Source organism: Arachis stenosperma, chromosome 2 (assembly GCF_014773155.1).
Source record: "Arachis stenosperma cultivar V10309 chromosome 2, arast.V10309.gnm1.PFL2, whole genome shotgun sequence".
Taxonomy (NCBI): domain Eukaryota; kingdom Viridiplantae; phylum Streptophyta; class Magnoliopsida; order Fabales; family Fabaceae; genus Arachis; species Arachis stenosperma.
In genome coordinates, this window is record NC_080378.1 from 9,784,048 (window position 1) to 9,803,129 (window position 19,082).

Genomic DNA, 19,082 nt, shown 5'->3' on the forward strand with positions numbered 1-19,082 from the left:
TGTATTTCTTTTTTTTGTTTATTTTTTCTTTTTTTTATTCTTATTAATTAAGAAGGTAAAATAAAAAGAATATGAAAAGGTAAAACAAGAAAGAAAAGATGATTAAGAAAAGAAGAAAAAGAAGACAATGATGATGAAGAAGAAGAGGAAGAAAATTTTTGAATTATGTAAAATTTATAAGAAATAATATTGAATCATATTTGAATGAATTTTGTTAGTTGAGTTAGTTAGGATTTTGGACTTGTGATACTTTAAAGATTTTTTGAGAGTTGAAATATGAAAATAAATCTACATCCATATTCTATTACTACAACAGATAGACTTCAGAACGATTAACTATTGACTCTGATACCACTTGTTCTTTTTCTTGAACCTTTCTCTGATACTAAATTATTACGGCCTTGGACACACTCCAACACTACTGTGCTGACATTCGAACTTACTCACCCTCTTAAGTTAAAACCAAGTCAGCCTAATTCTCAATACTTAACAAAAAAGATAAAAACACAAGAAGAAGAAGAAAATTTTAGTAGAAAGAATAATTTATTACTCATGTAATTGACATCATTAGCATTTTAGAATTCTCTTTCTTGTGTTTTCTCATGCTCTTTCTTTTTTTTTTTTTTGTTTAATGGCTGGTGGTGAAACTTGTGTTAATTAATGTGTGGGTGAAAGAAAGAGTGAGGCAGAGATATTAGATTAGTGTGTGGGTTATTTATAGTTTTAAAAAATTATTACATGTTTAATATGATGTTTAGTGGTTTGCAATAAATTTTGCTGATTTTATTATTTTTTTGTCGACATAATTTGATATATAATGTATAGATTTTGAACAGTGAAATAAACGGCCAACTTAAAATTTTTTTTTGGTTTGTGTTGTACAATTTTTTTTTTATTAATATGATTATATGAAGATTATGAAAAGTTGAAATTGAGGGTTTGTATTTTATTATAAAATTTTGATATTATAAAGTATTGAACTTATGAAAATCCGCAAGTAAGTTAATTTTTTGTTTGTAATAATTGATAAAATCAATGATTATTTTAAAATTTATAGAATTTCCAAAATTTATCTTATATGTCCTAAATTTGAAGTTAAATTTATTAATAAAAGTATTAATACAAAGTGTGTCAAACTATCCAATTTGTACGTGTCTAAATTTGTGAAATTTTTTTTCTATATACCCTTAAATATTTTGAGTTGTAAAATATTATTAATAAAACAATTCAATAGATAACCAAGAGTAACAAAAGTTTTTATTTGTCTAATTATGGTTCTTGTCTGATGTATTATTTTTACTTAATTTTATTTTTTTATTATAGATATTCATATACATGGACGGATCCAGAAATGATATTATGGGGGGCCAAAAACACATAATATTAAAAATTATGTAAAAAAAATTATATAATATAAGATGTATTACAAAAATCTATCGACAGAGAATATATTTTAAAGTAAAAAAAATATGTGTATACTTTTTATTAACGAAGTGGTCGAATCTTCGTATCATAAAATTCACCGATAATAGAATTTGTGTCAAATTTTTTAGTAATTTTCTTTTCAATATAATTAAAAGACAATTAGCAAGAAATTCATCTTTTATTTTATTTCTAAGTTATTTTTTACAATATTCATAGTTGAAAAAGATCTCTTAATTGTAGCAATTGAAACAGAGATAATTAATACCAAATGAATAAAAAAAGATGGCCACAAGAAGAAAAAGAATTCACTTTATGAGATTTGAAAATTTTTATTTAATTAAAAAATATTAGTAATAATATCTTTTTCAGATTTTTTTAATATTGTTACTTACTTTTTAGATATTAAAAATTATTAATATTTAAATTAGACTAAACTTTTATTTATACTAGACTAAATAATAAATAATTTTTTTTTAAAAAATTAAATTATACATAATAACTTATTACTATTAAAAAAAGTTGGGGGGCCGAGGCCGCCACTCGCCCCTCCTTATGTCCGTCCCTGTTCATATAGTGTAAAGATATTATTTTTTTAAAAAAATTTAAGTTGATAGGATAATACATAAATGAATAGTTATATCTCTAATAATTTATATTAAGATGTAATTATTTGTTTTTAAATTCACCAATGATTAAATTTTAGACCTTTCAGTCATAAAAACTCTGATATTATATCATAATATTACTTTTTTCAAAATCTTAAGTTAATAGAAAGAAATAAATAATAATATCTCATGAATTAAAATTGTGTTTAGAAACACTTAAAAATTAAATCTATTTCAATAATTTTTATCTGTATAATTTCTTTTAAAAATAATTAATTATGTGATAATTAATGAGTAAATGATCAAATTGACCCCTAAAAATCACACGATCTCCAATTTGATCACCGAATTTTGTTTTTAATCAAATCTGTCCACAAAAAAATTTTAGTTTAGTCACGTTACTCTCTCTATTAATTTTATTGCGGATGGCGTTAACGAAAGTTGATATGGCATGCACATTAAGTCTTAGGTTAGCATTAAAACGACGTCGTTTTTTTAGGGTGAGAGGCAGTGAATGAAACGATGCCGTTGTAGACCCTGCTTCTCTCACAATACTCTCATTCTCACTTTCTTTTCTACGTTGCAGAGGAAAAGAAGAAGAAACCTTCATCATCGTTGCAAAGCCAATGATCAACTTTGATATATCAAAAATGTGTAGTCGACAAGAACGAAACCTTAATCCCAAAAATAGTTTTTAGTTCCAGCAAAAATCACCAAGGAGAAACCGATTTTATCAATAATGACACAATCCTAACAAGAAATTTAGTAATAAGAAAAAAGAAAAATCTTACCTTCAAAAGAATTGAATCCCATAAAAAAATACAATAACAATAACCAATAGAAAAAGAAGTGTTAGGCATCATCATGAAGCCACTGAATATTCCTCCACACTTGACTCTCTCCTTCATGCACTCTTGATGATGTTTGTTATGGTTTCATTCACACTGAGATTTGACTCTTTTGAGAGTGTAGTCACCAAAACCGTTTGAGATTCTATTAAAAAAGTCACCAAAACAACTTCTACTGTTACCACAATCAACAGATTTGGATCTTGAAACCTTTCACTCAAACGAAGAACATACAGAAACATAACCGTTGCTAGTTTCTTGCATATCGTCGCCAACTGTCGTGGCAGTTGTTGTAAAAGAAGAATGAACTGCCGCCATGTACCTTTTCTTGGTGGCAGTAGACTTGGTGATCATCAACCCCAAACTTGAAGAAGTGCTTGCAGTTGCAGAGACCTTTGGAGTGCCGCCATTGTTGTTGACATCAAGCTTGTTGGAAGAAGATGAAGAAAAAGAAGAGAGGTAGAAGAAGGATCGAAAACCGTTTCTCTTTCTGGGAATGAAGAAGAATGAGTATGTCATCGTTGTTGAAAAAATTGGAAAAAGAATTAGGGATTATGTTTGTGTTTTTTGGGTCTAATTTGACATAATTATCTTAACATATTTCTTCAGTACCTGTTGTTTAGCCATGTATAATGCTAATATATTAAGTTAATGTGACACCTTAACAAACATTAATGCTATTAATGATAGAATAGACGGGGTCTAACGTGATTAATTTTAAATCTTTTGAGGACAATTTTAATTAAAAAAAAATTTTGGAGATCAAATTAAAAATTGAGTGATCTTTTAGGGATCAATTTTATCATTTACTCGATAATTAATTTATATTTACATACTTTAGCTGAAAGATAATTTAAATATAAAAAGATATTATTTTAAGTGATATAACCAAACAAAAAATAGATAAACTTCAAAGAAAAAAAAATTCTCTAAAGTAAAAAATTGATAATGTCAAAGTGATGATTTTTTTAACTTTTATTACATATAATTGACTAATTTCTATTATATTAATTTAAATATGATTAAATATTTACTTTCTCATGTTACTAAATTACATCACTATATATGAACTTAATAAAATCTCAAATATTATTTTTTATTATAAATTATTTTTAAATTTAAAATGATAATTTATTTTCATGTTTCTATTCAAAGTTCAAATAATGATTATTTAAAACAACCTTTTTTGACAAAAAGAATCTTTATCCAATAATTTCCAAACATGCTCTAATATCGTAATTCCTTTTTTGAATAATAAATTTATATTATTAGAGAATAAAGATCTATGTTATTGAATTACTTACAACAAAAGTATATATTACTTGAGAATAAAAATTTGTATTATGATAACTTGATTAGGAAAAAATTGTACACCTACTTTTTTTTCTTTTTTTTTTTTTTTAAAGTAAAAAGAGCTCAACACAATAAGGTAGAGCAAAAGAAGAGAAAAACAGTAAATAACAACTAACAACTCAAAGTACAAATAATCTCTAGTCATCTTCGATATTGTCATCAATAACCAAAGGGTTCACCACCAATCCACTCATCGGAAAGCATCAAGGACCTGTTTATAATTTCCACCATACTTGAGCCTTGATTGTTGAAGATCTTATCATTTCTTTCTAGCCAAATTGTTCAGACAACAGCAAAGAAGTCAATCAGCCACTTCTTCCTCTCATCCTTTTACGCTGAAATATCCATCCAACTTTCAAAGTATTATTTTAGTGTACCTGGCATGGTCCATATCCTTCCAAGAGTGAATAGCCAACCACACCAATAAATAAATGAAAAGTAGACTCCACAAACTTACAACATAAAACACACATTATCATTCTGGTCAATCACACCTAATCTATACAGTCTTTCCTTAGTATTCACCCTCCCAACCAACACAAACCAAGAAAACAACTCAATTCTTAGTGAGACGAAACCCCTCCAAATAGCACTAGTAAAACTATAGCTTGTTATTTTGTCCGGAAGAACTGCTTCCTACAATACCTGCACAAAGGAGTTAGTTGAATAAATACATGTTCTATCAAATTTCCAGACCACTCTGTCCTCTCTATCAGTTGTTAGCATAATTGACTGTAAAATCTCATGAAGTTGGTTTACTAGTTCCAACTCTCATTGAAATAACTCTCTCCTCCATTGGAAACTCCATATCCACTTTAACCCATCCCAAAACCCATAATCCCCTATAACAGATCCTTTAAGGTTTTAGACTGAGAAAGTCTTGGAAACATATCTTTCAAAACACCACTAGGTAACCAGATATCCTCCCAAAAATGGATTGTTCTGCCATTCCCTACATTTATAGACATGCCTCTAACCATCTTTTCTCTGACTTGTGGCTCTCTGATTTGTAGCTGACAAATATCCTTTCAAGGACCCCCTTTTGTAGGAATAGGCTGACCACACAACATCTCAGAAGGATTCATGTTATTACAAGAGCATACAACTTTCTTCCATAAGGGACAATCCTCTTTCGAAAACCTCCACCACCACTTAAACAGTAGAGTTGTATTCCGAATCACTGCATCACTAACTCCCAATCTACCTGCCTTTTTGGAGCCATTGTTACTTCCCATTTTACTAGTGGCATCCCGTTCCTCCCATCCTCTTTATTTCACAAGAACCATCTTTGCAACTTCTCCGCTACTGCCTTTAGCAACTTGTACAAGCTGAGATAGTAAATAGGCAGGCTATTAAAAAAAATTCAATGAGAACTAGCTTACCTGCTTTATTGAGCGTCTTTGCTTTCCACAGACTTAGCTTTTCTTCCACCTTGTCAATCATTGGTTTGCATGTCTTAACAAGCCTCGGATTTGCTCTCAGAGAAATGCCAAGATATCGGACTGGTAAAGACGCCTCCTTACATCCCAACAAATGACACATCTTACGTGCCCAATGCTGCTCACAATTAACTAGAATGAAGCTGAACTTCTCAAAATTAATACCCAACCCAGACATCATCTTAAAACAGCGCAAGCATTGCTTGTAGTTCCTGATATTCTCTTCCTCAGTAGGATAGAAAAGTATAGTATCATTTGCAAACTGCAAGTGCGACAACTCAATGTTATCCTGTCCAACCAATAGCAGAGAAATGCGTCCATTCCTCACTGCCTCCCTGATCATCCTATGTAGAATATCAACAACTAGCACAAACAAAAAGGGAGATAATGGATCTCCTTATCGTAGACCCCATTCTATATTGAAGGGCTTAGAGGGAGACCCATTTATAAGAACCGACATAGACGCAGAGCATACGCACTCCTTGATCCACCCCCTCCACCTATTGCCAAAATCCATCTTCTACAAAACAATATCCACAAAATTCCATTTGACCTATCATAAGCCTTTTGAAAATCCAGTTTAATTATCGCTGAGCTCTTTTTTCTTGACTTCAGCCACTGCGCAATTTCACAGGCAATCAAAGCCCTATCATATATTTTTCTGCCCTTCACAAAAGCACTCTATGTCTCTCCTATTAAATCTGGCATAACCTTCCGCATCTTCCAAACCAACACCTTAGATATGACCTTATACACACAACCCACCATACTAATCGGTCGAAGGCCTTTTGTTTCTTTAGCTCCAACAAACTTTGGTGCCAATGCCACCCAAGTGACATTCGAATCTCTAGGTAGCATAGCTGATTGGAAAAAAAATCCATCACTGCTTCAGTAAAGTCCCTCCCAACTTCTTCCCAACACTTCTTAATGAAATTCATGTTATACCCTTCACTTTCTGGTGCTTTTGTTGACTCACAATCCCATATTGCATCCTTTATTTCTTCAACAGTTGGCATCCTTTACCAGCTCATCCCGAAAATCTATATTAGCCGAGGTCTCTTGATGGTATAAGTTCTTATAGAAATCTCTTATAGCAGTCTTAATCCTGACTTGATTCCTCACAAATCTTCCATGAATCATCATTAAGGCATCAAGCCAATTGTTTCTCTTTCAAGCCGAGGCTAAATTGTGAAAATATCGAGTGTTTTTGTCCATCTCCTTAGCATGCTTGGATCGTGACATCTACTTCTAATGTATCTCCTTTCTGATATACCATTTCTTACAAGAGCTTACAAGTGTCTTTCTTTTTGCTTCCATGGTTTCATCATACACTCCGTTGCTAACCATATTGTCTACTTTCTTGATCTCCTCCTCAAACTTTTTAATCCTCATGTCCATATCTCCAAAATTATCTCTATACCATTTGCCCAATAGAGCCGTCATAGCCTTCAACTTGTCCATGAATTGAATCTCACCTAAGCTCCTCTATTCCTCCTTCACCATCCTCAAGAATCCTTCATGAGTAAACCATGAATCCAGATTTCAAATAGGTCTCGGTCCCCTCCCAACCTTGTGACGTTCATAATCATTGGACAATGGTCTGACAATCCTCTTGGTCTTCCTCGTAACCTTGTTTCAGGAAACTCTTCTAACCACTTCAAACTAACTAGAACTCTATCTATGCGACTACATGAATGGCCCCTGAACCATGTGAACATACGATCAGTTAGTGCTAGGTCCAATAACTCCATATCCTAAATCCATGATTTAAACTCTGCTGCAGACACCGTCAAAATAGTAGTTCATTTTCTCTCTTCCACTTGAACAACCTCGTTAAAATCTCCCATAAAAGAAAAAGGTACTTGACATAATCCAGATAAGAAGGTCAGCTCTTCTCACACAACAAGCTTTTCTTCCCTTACATGCGCACCATACACTAAACAGAAAGTACAACAAAAATTATTTTTTAACAGCACTCCATCCACACACAACCATCTATCTCCTTTATAACAGTTGTTTATCTTAAACACCGTTTCATCCCACATCAACAGCAGCCTGCCTGTAACACCTTACCACACAAAGCTTTACGCTTAAGTCGTAAAACAAAGGTGGTGTGGTATTACGACCTCTAAAATAAAATGAATACATATAATAGCAGAAGAATTATAATATGCTACGAGCCTTGAAGAATAGAGGAAATAAAAATCGCAAAATAAAAGCGCAACGCTCAAGGAACGAGTTGACTTGCGTGCTAAGAAAACCATAACTATTAAACATAAGATGACAGAAGCAGGAATAAAGTGCCAAACAAGCTCCTACTCAGTCTGCGAAGTCAAGACTGGCCGGAGAATATTTACATATAGATACATACATATCCAAAACCCAAAAGTACATATACATAATCCTTCCTCTCTATAAACCTCTAAGAAGATCAAAAAGAACAAGTTAAGTGGAGAGAAAGCTAAGTACATATTTATATATCACTGTACAACAAAACTACCTAGTAACCCCTCCGCTTTAAGAGTCCAGATGCCTAACGAGATGGCTCCGGACCTGCATCTGAAAAACAACAACATAGTATGAAATGAGAACCGGAGGTTCTCAGTATGGTAAATGTGCCACACACATAATATATAAGGTTCTGGGAATGCCAGAGGCAATCCTAGAATGCCGACCCTCAGATTATATAGCTTAAAGTATTAAACAGAAGCCATAAAAGGTGGTTTTCTAAGAATATTTAAACCTAACTTAACTTAACCTTAAATCTAAGTCCCATACTGCCATTCCTCCATACCTCCAACTCCATCATGCATTTTCACAGACGAATAGACAGATAAAGGCAAACACAAGAAGGTTACAATTACTGCAGGTAACAAATACACATTTAGCATGGCAAGTTCAGATAGGTACACCCAATTAAAGCACAAGCAAGTAGTTCAAGTAATATGCATATGATGCATGCCTATCCTATGGCTGATGAGGCTCATCTGTCAGTTATCCAGCCAACCTGACAAGTTTGAATTGTACTTAAACTGTCCCCCGACCTGCATCTCCAAGAGTCTATGCATAGCTTATTTGTGCTTTTTTTTCAAATAATCAATATTGATCAATGGGGGTAACATTCCCGAGAATTTATATAGTGCTCGGTCACACTTATGTCGTAGGGTCAACAGAGTATCGAGTTTTCAACCTAGTACACGTGGTGGCAAGCCACGACACTTAATCCAGGGAATCTCGTATCCCAGATCATTCAAATTCATAAACCATATAAATAATTCAATTATAATTCATCAACATCCACATCATTCTCAATCGCATCTCATTCATCATCATACATCAATCATATTCAATCCTTATCCTTCATTGTCACACTTCCCATTCCGTCCATCAATAGTTCCATTTCAAAACATAATTCATTCTTTTCTAAATGAATCAAACTTAAATCATACTCATTTTCTTAATAACTCAAAATCAAACCATATAACCTTTGAATCTAAATCTTTTTAAATAATCATATAAACAAAATCTCTAATTTTTATAAAATTTCGGCAGCATCTCCTCTAAAACTCGGACTTTGCCACCCCTTTCGGGTCCAAACCTATATTCTTTTCAATTCAACATACCCTTCCTCATCATCATAACAATCACCACAATAAATCTACCTCAGATCAACAATTATACTCATACAATATTCAAATCCAACAACCAAAATTCAACTAAGAATCATAGTTCACAAATCCTAGGCTTTTAACACAAAATTTCTCATTATCACAACAACCTCCACAATAGTTATATCTCAAATCAATAATTCACCAAATCACCAGTTAATCAATAAGCAACAAACCAACCATATTCATCAACAGGATACTAAGTATTAAATATACACATGCAATCCAACTTATCCTATGGTCATCTAGCCTAAGTTTTCACAGAACATTATATATTAAATGTAAGAAATCTAAACCATACCTTAGCCGATTCTCAAGTATTATTCCAAGACAATTTTCCTAAAAGAACACATCCCTCAAAACCTCAACTAATCCGCTTCCTCCAAGTTCCAGTATTCACAATTTCAAGCTCCAATTATTTATTCACAACCTAATACAAATTTATAACACATATATACCCAAAGCTCGAATTCAATGAAATTAAAATAGAATTATTGTATCCTCACCTTACCCAAGCTTCACATAAGTAAGAATGAATATTTTCCTCAAGCTAATTGGATCTTAAAACATCAGAAATCAAAGAAATTCAACTTTCCCATTAAAAATTTGAAAATTGGGGGAAAAGAGGGCTGAGAGTGATTAAACAAGTTACCAATTAAATTGTTTCGGTAGAAATGTAAAGCTCGACGCGGTGAACGCGTGGCTGCAAACGGTGCGGTGATTAGAACTCGGACGGAGAAGTTACGGGAAATTGAATTCACCATAAACGTATTTCTCTTCTTCTCTTCCCTGGGAGGTTTGCTGCGTCGTTAAGGGAAATGAAGAGAAAGAAGAGCATGTGGCTCTTTTTAATTGTTGGACTGATTGGGCCCACAGCTCAGTTTGGGCCAGTTCAACCGGTTCGGTCCGTTCGGTTCAATCTTGCACCGTTTTCTTTAAAATTAGTGTCAAAATTTTCGTTTCGATGAGCTTTATCCTAATTTAATATTATTTTTGTATTTCTAATCTTCCTTATTAAAAACTAATTTATTGACTAATTATCTACTAATTTAACTGGAAATTACACTGCCTAAAGCACCTTTCGCTCCCACAAACTCCCATCCTACTATATCATTTTTCCATAGTTACACTACATTAAAGTTAGTCACTAACTTTAAAGTTAGTCACTACCTCTTTCTTTCTCTCTATCAAACTTAACATATACAGTTAAAAATTTTTTTTAAAGCTTTTTATCATACTCAATTTTTCAACTCTTGCTAACTCACTCACATTTCAAGAACTAAAAATCATTTTAAAATAGTTGTACACATTTTTTTCGATTTTTTGAGTGACTTCTTCTAACCTTTTCTTTCTATTTTGCTTGCTTTTTCTATTATATTATTATTACTATTTATAATTAAGTAATTAACCTTTACTTTATATTTTGTTGGATAAATATATCTAATATTATTCTTCTATTTCAATGCAATATTTTTTGTTTTATAATCTATTTTTAATAAAAATATGAAATAATCTCTACAGAAAAAAGTAAAATAATTAAACTAATAGTTATTATGAATATAATAGAAAAATGTAAGCTGGTTCACTTTGTTTAAGAATAATACAACTCTTAGTTTTTTTAATTTATCGTGAATTTAAATTTTATTAAAAATTTGTCGTTGATTGATAAATTATTATATATACAAAATAAATTTAATTTAAAAATATATTATTAATTAAAAGATTATATAATATTTAAATTAGACTAAATTCCTATTTTGTACTCTAAAATTTACGCGATTACTCATTTTGGTTTTCGAAATTTATAATTACTTATATTGATCATTCAGATTCAAGTTTAAGCACCAATGTGGTTCTTCGACTTTTTCTGACGATGACTAGACAAACCAAATATTGAGATGCCACCCTTCCTGCCATGCTGAATGATGAGTAAACGATGTTGTTTACCTTTGACACTCAAACAAGTTAAAAATATTGTCGCTTTGTATACGAAGGGAGAAGAGTAATCGATATCGTTTATCTTTGGCACCTAAGATGTAAACGACATCGTGTACTCATCATCTAGCGTGGCAGAAAAGGTGTTATCTCATCACTTTATTTATCTAATTATCACCAGAAAAGTCAAAAAATTATATAAGTGTCTGAACTTAAATTTAGAGGATTAATATAGATAATTTTAAATTTTAAAGACCAAATTGAATAATAATAAATTTTCAGACTAAAATAAAAATTTAGTCAACTTTTAATTATTATTTAAGCTGACATTTATTTAACAAGAGGAATAAGCTAAAATTAGAGCAACACAAACTCGTTATAGAGTTTCAGACTTTTGAGAACACAAACACTATACGTCTCCGTCTGTTACTCTGATTAGCTGCACAATCACCAACTAACCCACTAAAGAATCATCAATGGCGCACAAACCTTCTTCTTCTTCTCTGTGTGCGTCTCCATCACTTAAAGTTTCTGAGGAAATGGACCCTCAACATGCTGAAGAGACCTTGCGCTTCTTCACCGTTATGGGTGCCGCCACTCCTGTTCCAGATCCCTGCAACGCGCGTGGATTCTTCGACGATTTCCTTCGCAGCTTCATCACCGTTGATCTCATCCAACGGGGACGAATCACTTGCACTATCGTCTCCAAACCCCCTATCTGTGTACGCACTCAACACATTCTTCTATCTGCTTTCAATTATTGTGTTGTTCATGTTTTAACACTGATTCTAGCTGAGGAAATTAGAATATTAAAGTTGCTGAATTTAATGTTCCGGATCTTATACATTGAAATGCGAGTATTGTATACGATGCAATCTCAAAAATTAGTAAACAATTTAGAAAGTTTGATGCTCATTCGCGAGTAAAAATGAAGTATTTAAGCATTACTGGTGTTGTTTGAGCAAAATTAGGTAGCTTCGGTTACTAATCTCCAACGAAAATGGAGATAGTGTAATGGTAGAGACTTGTCTTCTGTGTCCCTTTTTCTTGGGAGGTTCAAAATTTTACTTATAAATCAATCTCTGAGACATGACTCTTCTGTTGCTCTATCTTTGAAGTGTAGAAATTATCCAAATAATTTTTCCGAGACTAGGGGCAATTTTAGGGTGTGTTCGGTTTCCGTTTTTATTTTCTGGTTAATTCAGTCTCTTATATCTTAGGACAGTAAGCAAACGCTACCTTACTAACCTTAGGGCTTTTAACAACTTGGTTGAACTTGGGGATTGCTATAATTAGTTGAAATGCTTCATGTCGGAAATGTGATGTTTTGTTTTTCTGTGTTCAAAGTTCAACTACAAAACTGTTATGTGATTTGCAATGAAGATTTGTTGTTCTTTATTTTCTTGATTGGAATTGTAGAATGGATATGGAACACTCCATGGAGGGGCCGTTGCGTCCTTGGTTGATATTTTATCCCATGCTTGTGCTAGAACTGTTGTTGCAGAGGACAAGGAGCTTTTCCTCGGAGAAACTAGCATTTCTTACCTCTCTGCCACTCCAATAGATGTAAGCTCTTTATTTCTTTATTTTTGTATGAGCCTTGCTAGGTGGTCAATAGTTTTTTGGACAATATGTAACCAACACTCAAAAAGAGTGCAAAATATAATGATTTATGTGTGCATGCTTTTTGTCAATCTATGTGTGCAAACTCTGTAATGTGGGTGCAAATTATACTATTCATGTTTGCATGTGTGTATGCAAAATCTGATAGAATGTCAAAAGTTTGGTGTGTTAGTGCCTCTAGAATTTCTGTTTTTGTATTTCATCGACTAACTACCTACCAGGGGACTTGTGGTTCACATTCTGCGCATCCTGAATTGAAAGAACAATTTGATGTAAGATTTCTAGCGTAAAATTATCAGGAATGTGAAAAAAAATATATGCGAACCACCCAGATCTTGGCAAATAGTCACTTATTCACAACCTCAATGCAATGTTGGGTGTCTTGGTGATGGTGACTTACATTGACATTTGCCATATGCCTCTTAACAGTTCATGTAATGTAACACTTGGATGAAGATCATATAAGCTGCAATGTGCAGTTTAAAGAAACAGCACATTAAATCATGGATTCATCATAATTGCCTAATTATTTTCTGTATGCCTCTTAACAGTTCATGTAATGTAACACTTGGATGAAGATCATATAAGCTGCAATGTGCAGTTTAAAGAAACAGGACATTAAATCATGGATTCATCATAATTGCCTAATTATTTTCTGGTTGGTGGTTTGACCCTTTAAAATGTAAACGGTTTATGCAGGAAGAAGTAGTAGCTAATGCTTCAGTGGTGAAGAGTGGAAGAAATTTGACTGTAGTTGCACTTGACTTCAAGCTCAAGAAAACTGGAAATTCTGTCTATATTTGTCATGCTACCTACTATAACATGCCAGCTTCTAGTCTATGATTATGAACATATAGCTTTCAGGTGCAAGTGGCTCTATAGATTCATAATGTTCTACTTCCATCTGTTAATTCCAATGGGGTTATCCTCTTTTAGTGATAATTTACAAAACAAATATGAAATATTGTCAAACATATGTGGCAACCTAGAGTAGTGTATTACACATGAAATTTTGTATTATAAAGTTTTCAACTTTGTTATTAACTGAGATGTAAGCACGTCATTGTAAAGACCATTCTAATCATGTCAATAGTTTTTAAATTTTATATTAACTTTTTAAATATATTTTAAATAATACCCACATCATTCATGTAGTAATATTTTACTTACCATTCAATAATGTATGAACGTTACCAAAAAGGCAAAAACCAAACCTTTTAGATAATTATTATGGGTAAATTTCCTTTACAAGTGCAAATTTGCATAGATGATGAATTGATGATGGTTGAAACTTAAAAACCTGAGAAATCTAAGCAAGAAAAACATATCATTAATCAAACAGATATATTACAAACAATGGGGCACGTTTACATGCACATCATATAAACACCTTTGTGTTGTCAAAAACTTTGAGCCACAGAGAATGAAAAATGTTCGTATACACCCTAACGTGCATCAAAAGCAATATCGTCTCTGCACCACAAAATCATTTACACAGCTTTGTAATGCCTTGATTGCCTTCCCTCTCCTAAGCATGGCTTCACTGCCAGTCTTTCCTATGACCTGGTATTGGCTCTTCATATCCATGCCAAGCTTTTCTGATAATAAATGATCCTGAAGCAGAACATATACAACAATGGTATGGAAAAGTAAATTGAAATAGCAAATACAAGCAAGAAAATGTCCTACAAGCACAAGGCTACAATTCAAAGTGATTCTGGTTTAACTAAAATGCTAATATTCTATTTTTCATAGAGTTCTACATTTTTAAGGTAGCATTTTATTACTGTCCATAGAAGAGAAAGAGAAGCTAGGGTAAAAAGTATGTTTGGATAACTGATATAAACAAAAGCTTAAATAGAGATATATAAGAGACATGTCTTGGACAGTTTTTTAGCCGTTTTCTGTACTTTCAAAATGCGTGTAATTCCAGTTATACCATGACAAATTTGCAAAAAATTTCAATTTCAATTTTGAAAGGAATGACAAGAACAAATCATAATTTGCATACCATATTAACATAACCTAACATTGGTTTACAAAAAGATGGCATTGACAAAGGCCTCTGCATCAAATGGTTGAAGGTCTTCTACACGTTCACCAACACCCACAAATTTAACAGGGATTCCAAGCTCATCAACAACACTGACCTGACAACAGATATCAGTGTCTTACAATTTCAACATGATCGCCCAAGCAAAAATAAATATTAGATCCGTTGAGCCCTAAAATAGTAGAGATCAGTAAGATGAAATGAAGAGAATACCACACAGCCGCCTCTTGCAGAACCATCCAGCTTGGTCAAAATTAAACCCGTAACACCTACAACCTGCACATTGGAGGTTTTAGCATTGAAACAGTTTAGGTAACAACTAACATCGAATTGATTTGGAAATATTAAGGGGCAATAATCACACTACATCCTAAAAAGCTAATATGTGATAGACAATTCATTGGGTCACGGTTTGATAAAAGATGTAAGCACGGGAAGGAACAGAATGAAGTTTATTATTCCTATTAGTAGAACTTCGAACTGGTCAGACAAAAATCCAATTCAAAACATAAACTAGTGTTTACCTCATTGAACTCTCTTGCCTGTGGCAGCATATTCAAACCTGTAGTTCCATCCAGAACCAGTAGGATCTCCTGCAGACATCATCAATGCCCTCACATTGAATTATTAGAGAGAGAGAGAGAGAGAGAGAGGCAACTCAGGTAAGGAAGAAGTTATTGTTAGTGTCAGCCCATGAGGAATTAAAAATGTCAAAAGCACACAATCTTGTTGAACAGGGATAAACAAGTCATTTAGATGAAACACAGATTGTAAGAAAATACAGATATAGAGAGTTTTCGTACATTAACAAAGATTGTAAGTACTATAATGGCTCATCAAATTCTGTCTAGAAGTCTAAGCTTACCCCTCAGAGCCTCATATGAATAAAACTTGGGAAATCACTTTCAAATCATAAGTTCATCTATCACCAGAAGTAAAATGCGTGTAAAAACAGCAAAAAGTTAACTGCCAAAAACTTGGACTTACATTAGGGGCACCAGCAACGACTTTGCTCACTGCCTTTTTACAAGAAATCAATTCTTCCATTAGGCTGTAATTAGTGTGTAAACCTGACAATTCAAAGTGAACAGCAGCATTAGTATTACAAACAATCAAGTAGTTCATGAAAATACAAAATAGCTATCTGTAAAATTTCGCACTTACGTCCAGATGTATCGCATAAAACAATATCGAAACCTAGTTCTTTTCCCTTTTTCACAGCTTGTGTAAGCACTGCAAGTAATACAATATAGTAACAACTATAGATATAACAATAAAGACTAAGAAACAAATTCAATCGAATTTTTTAAAGAATAAAATCAAATAAAGTAAGAAATGAAGTGATGTGAAAGAGAACGAACAGAAGATCTGGTGGTAATTGAGTGAACTCTAACTTCATTTGTACCTGATGATGCTTTGGCTTTCTCTGATTCAGCCCTAACAATCTCACAATCAGTCCTTTCAGCCCATATCTCTAGCTGATCACCAGCAGCTGCTCTAAATGTATCACCAGCAGCCATCAGTATCTGGTTGATTTTCAAAGATACAAACAGAAAACCAGCATTAACCATCATATCCTAAGTAGTCATGGCATAAAGCAAACTCAAGCAACATAATCTAACCTTTGCCCCTTCTTTCTTCAGTCTATAGGCCAGCTTTCCTGCATGAAAGAGTTGTCATGTTCACATGCTTTTAAATTTCTAAACTGTTTGCCTCTGCTTCATATCTTAAAAGAATTGGAGTTTTTAAGCACTAGTTACACTATAACAGCATCAACGACCAAACCTTAACCTATTAGTTACTCTATGCCATACAAGTTTAATATTTTTCCAACCTCACCAAACACAATAAACTTTTAGAATTTAAGTTTGTTCATAGGAGAGAAAGATAAAAGAAAACTGTGTTTCATAGCAATTTTTGGTTTCATTACAAGGCAAATAATAGGGTCAATTTCGTAAGTCTTTTTCTTACCCAGAGATGTTGTCTTTCCACCACCATTAACACCAACTATCATTATTACAGCTGGCTTCCTGAAGATAACAAATTAATCCAATATAAAGCACAAAATTGGTAACTAATAAAAATTGGTGTCTCATAACAATGTCAAAATCAAAAGTTAAATAGCCCTCTCACCTGAATCCAAGTTGAAGTTCAGTTTTACTCCCCTTAGTGGTCAACAAATCCAAGACATTCTGTTTCAATGCTTCCTAAAGCCATTCAAATCCATGCATAACATATTTCAAGTCACAAAATTTGAAATTCCCTGGTATATTAAATAATATATATAAAATGATCACATTGCAAGGATTTTTTTCTATCAGAGAGTGTGTGCTGATTGAAATGATACCTTTATCTCAGTCCCTGATTTGAGCTTCCCTGACAATATATCCTCACGCAAATTCTCCACTATCTTAATAGTGATTTTTGGTCCAAAATCAGACACCAAAAGAGCCTAAACACAAAATGAACACATCAAATCATAAACTTGAATAGTAAAATAATAAAAAAACCATTTTCTTTTACAAATAACATTACATTACGCATTTTACTGTTTTAGGAGCTTTTCAATTTCGTAAGAAGCAAAACCTCTTCGAGCTCGTCGAGTACTCGATCGGTGTCGGAGAGATTCCAATAGAGAAGAAGCTCGTCGATGACGGCGAGGTTTTTCCGCGTCTTTGTGAACCCGCCGGAGAATATCTTCTCAACGTCGCTCTTCGCCTTCTCCTTTATTAGCCTCCCAAGCTTCGTGAAGAATCCGGTTTGACCAGCCATACACCTGAACCGCCCACCCGAATCGGGAACCGAACCGAGTTTCCCGGTACGGAAGAACGCGAATTGCGGTTGAGAGTTATAAAAAGGTCTCGAGATTACTGAAGAGTAAGAAGCGCACATCGAAGAAGAAGAAGAAGAAGAAGCCATTTTTTCCTTCTTCACAGCGTTTCACTTCACTGAACCCAAGCAAGTAAGAAGAAAAAAGATAAAGTTAAACGGCGTCGTTTCAGTTTATTTTAAATATCTGGCTTATGAAGCGGCGTCGTTTCGGGGATAAGAGAGTTAGCTATTTTGAAAAACGAGAGAAACCCAAATCCACAACCCACTCACTCACCCAGGGCTAGTCCTTTGCAATATACAGCCTCAGAAACGAGGAATCAATCAGCCAGAAATCGTCGAAGATCGCCGCCGTCTCTGCTCGGTGCTCGCCTCTTCACTCTTTGATCGCGGTCGCTCATCTCTACGGTGAGCACTTCACTGGTTTCACCGCTTGTGCTTGCTTATGAATTATGAAGAAAAGATAAAGAAACGTTATTTTCTCAAGGAACACCACTTCAAGAAGATTGGTATTGTTGTCAGAACCGAACCGGTGATCGAACCGGTGAGGTTACTGGGTCACTGAGTTACTGGTTCAACCGGTGGGTCACTGGTCGAACCGGTTAACCCGGTATAATTAAATAATTATATAAAATTTAATTATTTTTTAATTATAAATACTTTTATTTAATTTTTATAAAAATAATTATCATTTTTAAATTTTAATACTTTATTAATTAATTTATATTTATTGTATTATTCTATTATTATAAATAAAAACTTACATACAGTTAATTTTCATATGAAGTTGATATTTAAAATAGTTAGATGATTTGACAAGTTTAACTAAATATTATCTAATAATTTTCAACTATCAACTTCATATGAAGACAACTGCATGTGAGTCTTTACCTATTATTATATATTACAAGTATTTATTAAAAAAATAATATTAATAGATATCATATAATCATGAAAAAAATAAATTGTGATTAATAATTTCTTTTGTTTATCTTTTTAATATATATATATATTAACAAAATTTATAGTTAAATAAAATATAATTGATTTAAAAATGAGTGACTTTAAAATTAAAATTAATTGAATATAAATAAAATAAGAAATTACTATATGTATTATAATTTGAACATTTAATGACAAGAAGCAATGTAGTTTGGTGGCATGACTGTTTTCCCTGCAACCTTGGAGTTAGGAGTTCGAACCCCGTGGCTACCATTTTGGAAAATTTTCCAAAGAACACAAAGACTTGACACTTGGCACGCTGTAGTATATGGAGAGCATGGTGGACTTGCAGAACCCAGATG

The 19,082-nt window shown here is 33.0% G+C and overlaps 2 protein-coding genes across 3 annotated transcripts; one reads left to right on the plus strand and one right to left on the minus strand.

The window, feature by feature from the left end:
- Positions 1-11,640: 11,640 nt before the first annotated feature.
- On the plus strand, positions 11,641-14,002 carry LOC130960584 (uncharacterized). Its single transcript, XM_057886012.1, has 3 exons — positions 11,641-11,995; positions 12,693-12,839; positions 13,596-14,002. The coding sequence occupies exons 1-3, from the start codon at positions 11,750-11,752 to the stop codon at positions 13,737-13,739; spliced, it is 537 nt and encodes a 178-aa protein (XP_057741995.1). The 5' UTR covers positions 11,641-11,749; the 3' UTR covers positions 13,740-14,002.
- A 206-nt stretch (positions 14,003-14,208) lies between these two features.
- On the minus strand, positions 14,209-18,235 carry LOC130957710 (cell division protein FtsY homolog, chloroplastic-like). 2 transcript variants are annotated; one of them, XR_009077281.1, is made up of 13 exons: positions 18,056-18,235; positions 17,536-17,897; positions 17,297-17,401; positions 17,083-17,156; positions 16,921-16,979; positions 16,572-16,609; positions 16,355-16,475; positions 16,114-16,182; positions 15,937-16,019; positions 15,474-15,542; positions 15,163-15,225; positions 14,908-15,041; positions 14,209-14,510 (listed from the first exon to the last, which is right to left on the minus strand). XR_009077281.1 is itself a non-coding variant. In XM_057884557.1 (13 exons), the coding sequence occupies exons 2-12, from the start codon at positions 17,866-17,868 to the stop codon at positions 14,933-14,935; spliced, it is 1,128 nt and encodes a 375-aa protein (XP_057740540.1). In that variant the 5' UTR covers positions 17,869-17,897; positions 18,056-18,235; the 3' UTR covers positions 14,209-14,510; positions 14,908-14,932. The 2 variants fall into 2 exon arrangements, 1 of the variants encoding a protein (XP_057740540.1); XM_057884557.1 differs by having other exon boundaries at positions 14,908-15,046.
- Positions 18,236-19,082: the final 847 nt, after the last annotated feature.

Excerpts from the sequence above, each read along its gene's own strand:
- LOC130960584 (XM_057886012.1), top strand. The coding sequence starts at position 11,750 with ATGGCGCACAAACCTTCTTCTTCTTCTCTGTGTGCGTCTCCATCACTT. Across the intron at positions 11,996-12,692 it reads TCTCCAAACCCCCTATCTGT|AATGGATATGGAACACTCCA; the intron begins GTACGCACTCAA and ends TTGGAATTGTAG. Across the intron at positions 12,840-13,595 it reads TCTCTGCCACTCCAATAGAT|GAAGAAGTAGTAGCTAATGC; the intron begins GTAAGCTCTTTA and ends CGGTTTATGCAG.
- LOC130957710 (XM_057884557.1), bottom strand. The coding sequence starts at position 17,868 with ATGGCTTCTTCTTCTTCTTCTTCTTCGATGTGCGCTTCTTACTCTTCA. Across the intron at positions 17,402-17,535 it reads TACTCGACGAGCTCGAAGAG|GCTCTTTTGGTGTCTGATTT; the intron begins GTTTTGCTTCTT and ends TTTTGTGTTTAG. Across the intron at positions 15,226-15,473 it reads AGGCAAGAGAGTTCAATGAG|GTTGTAGGTGTTACGGGTTT; the intron begins GTAAACACTAGT and ends TCCAATGTGCAG.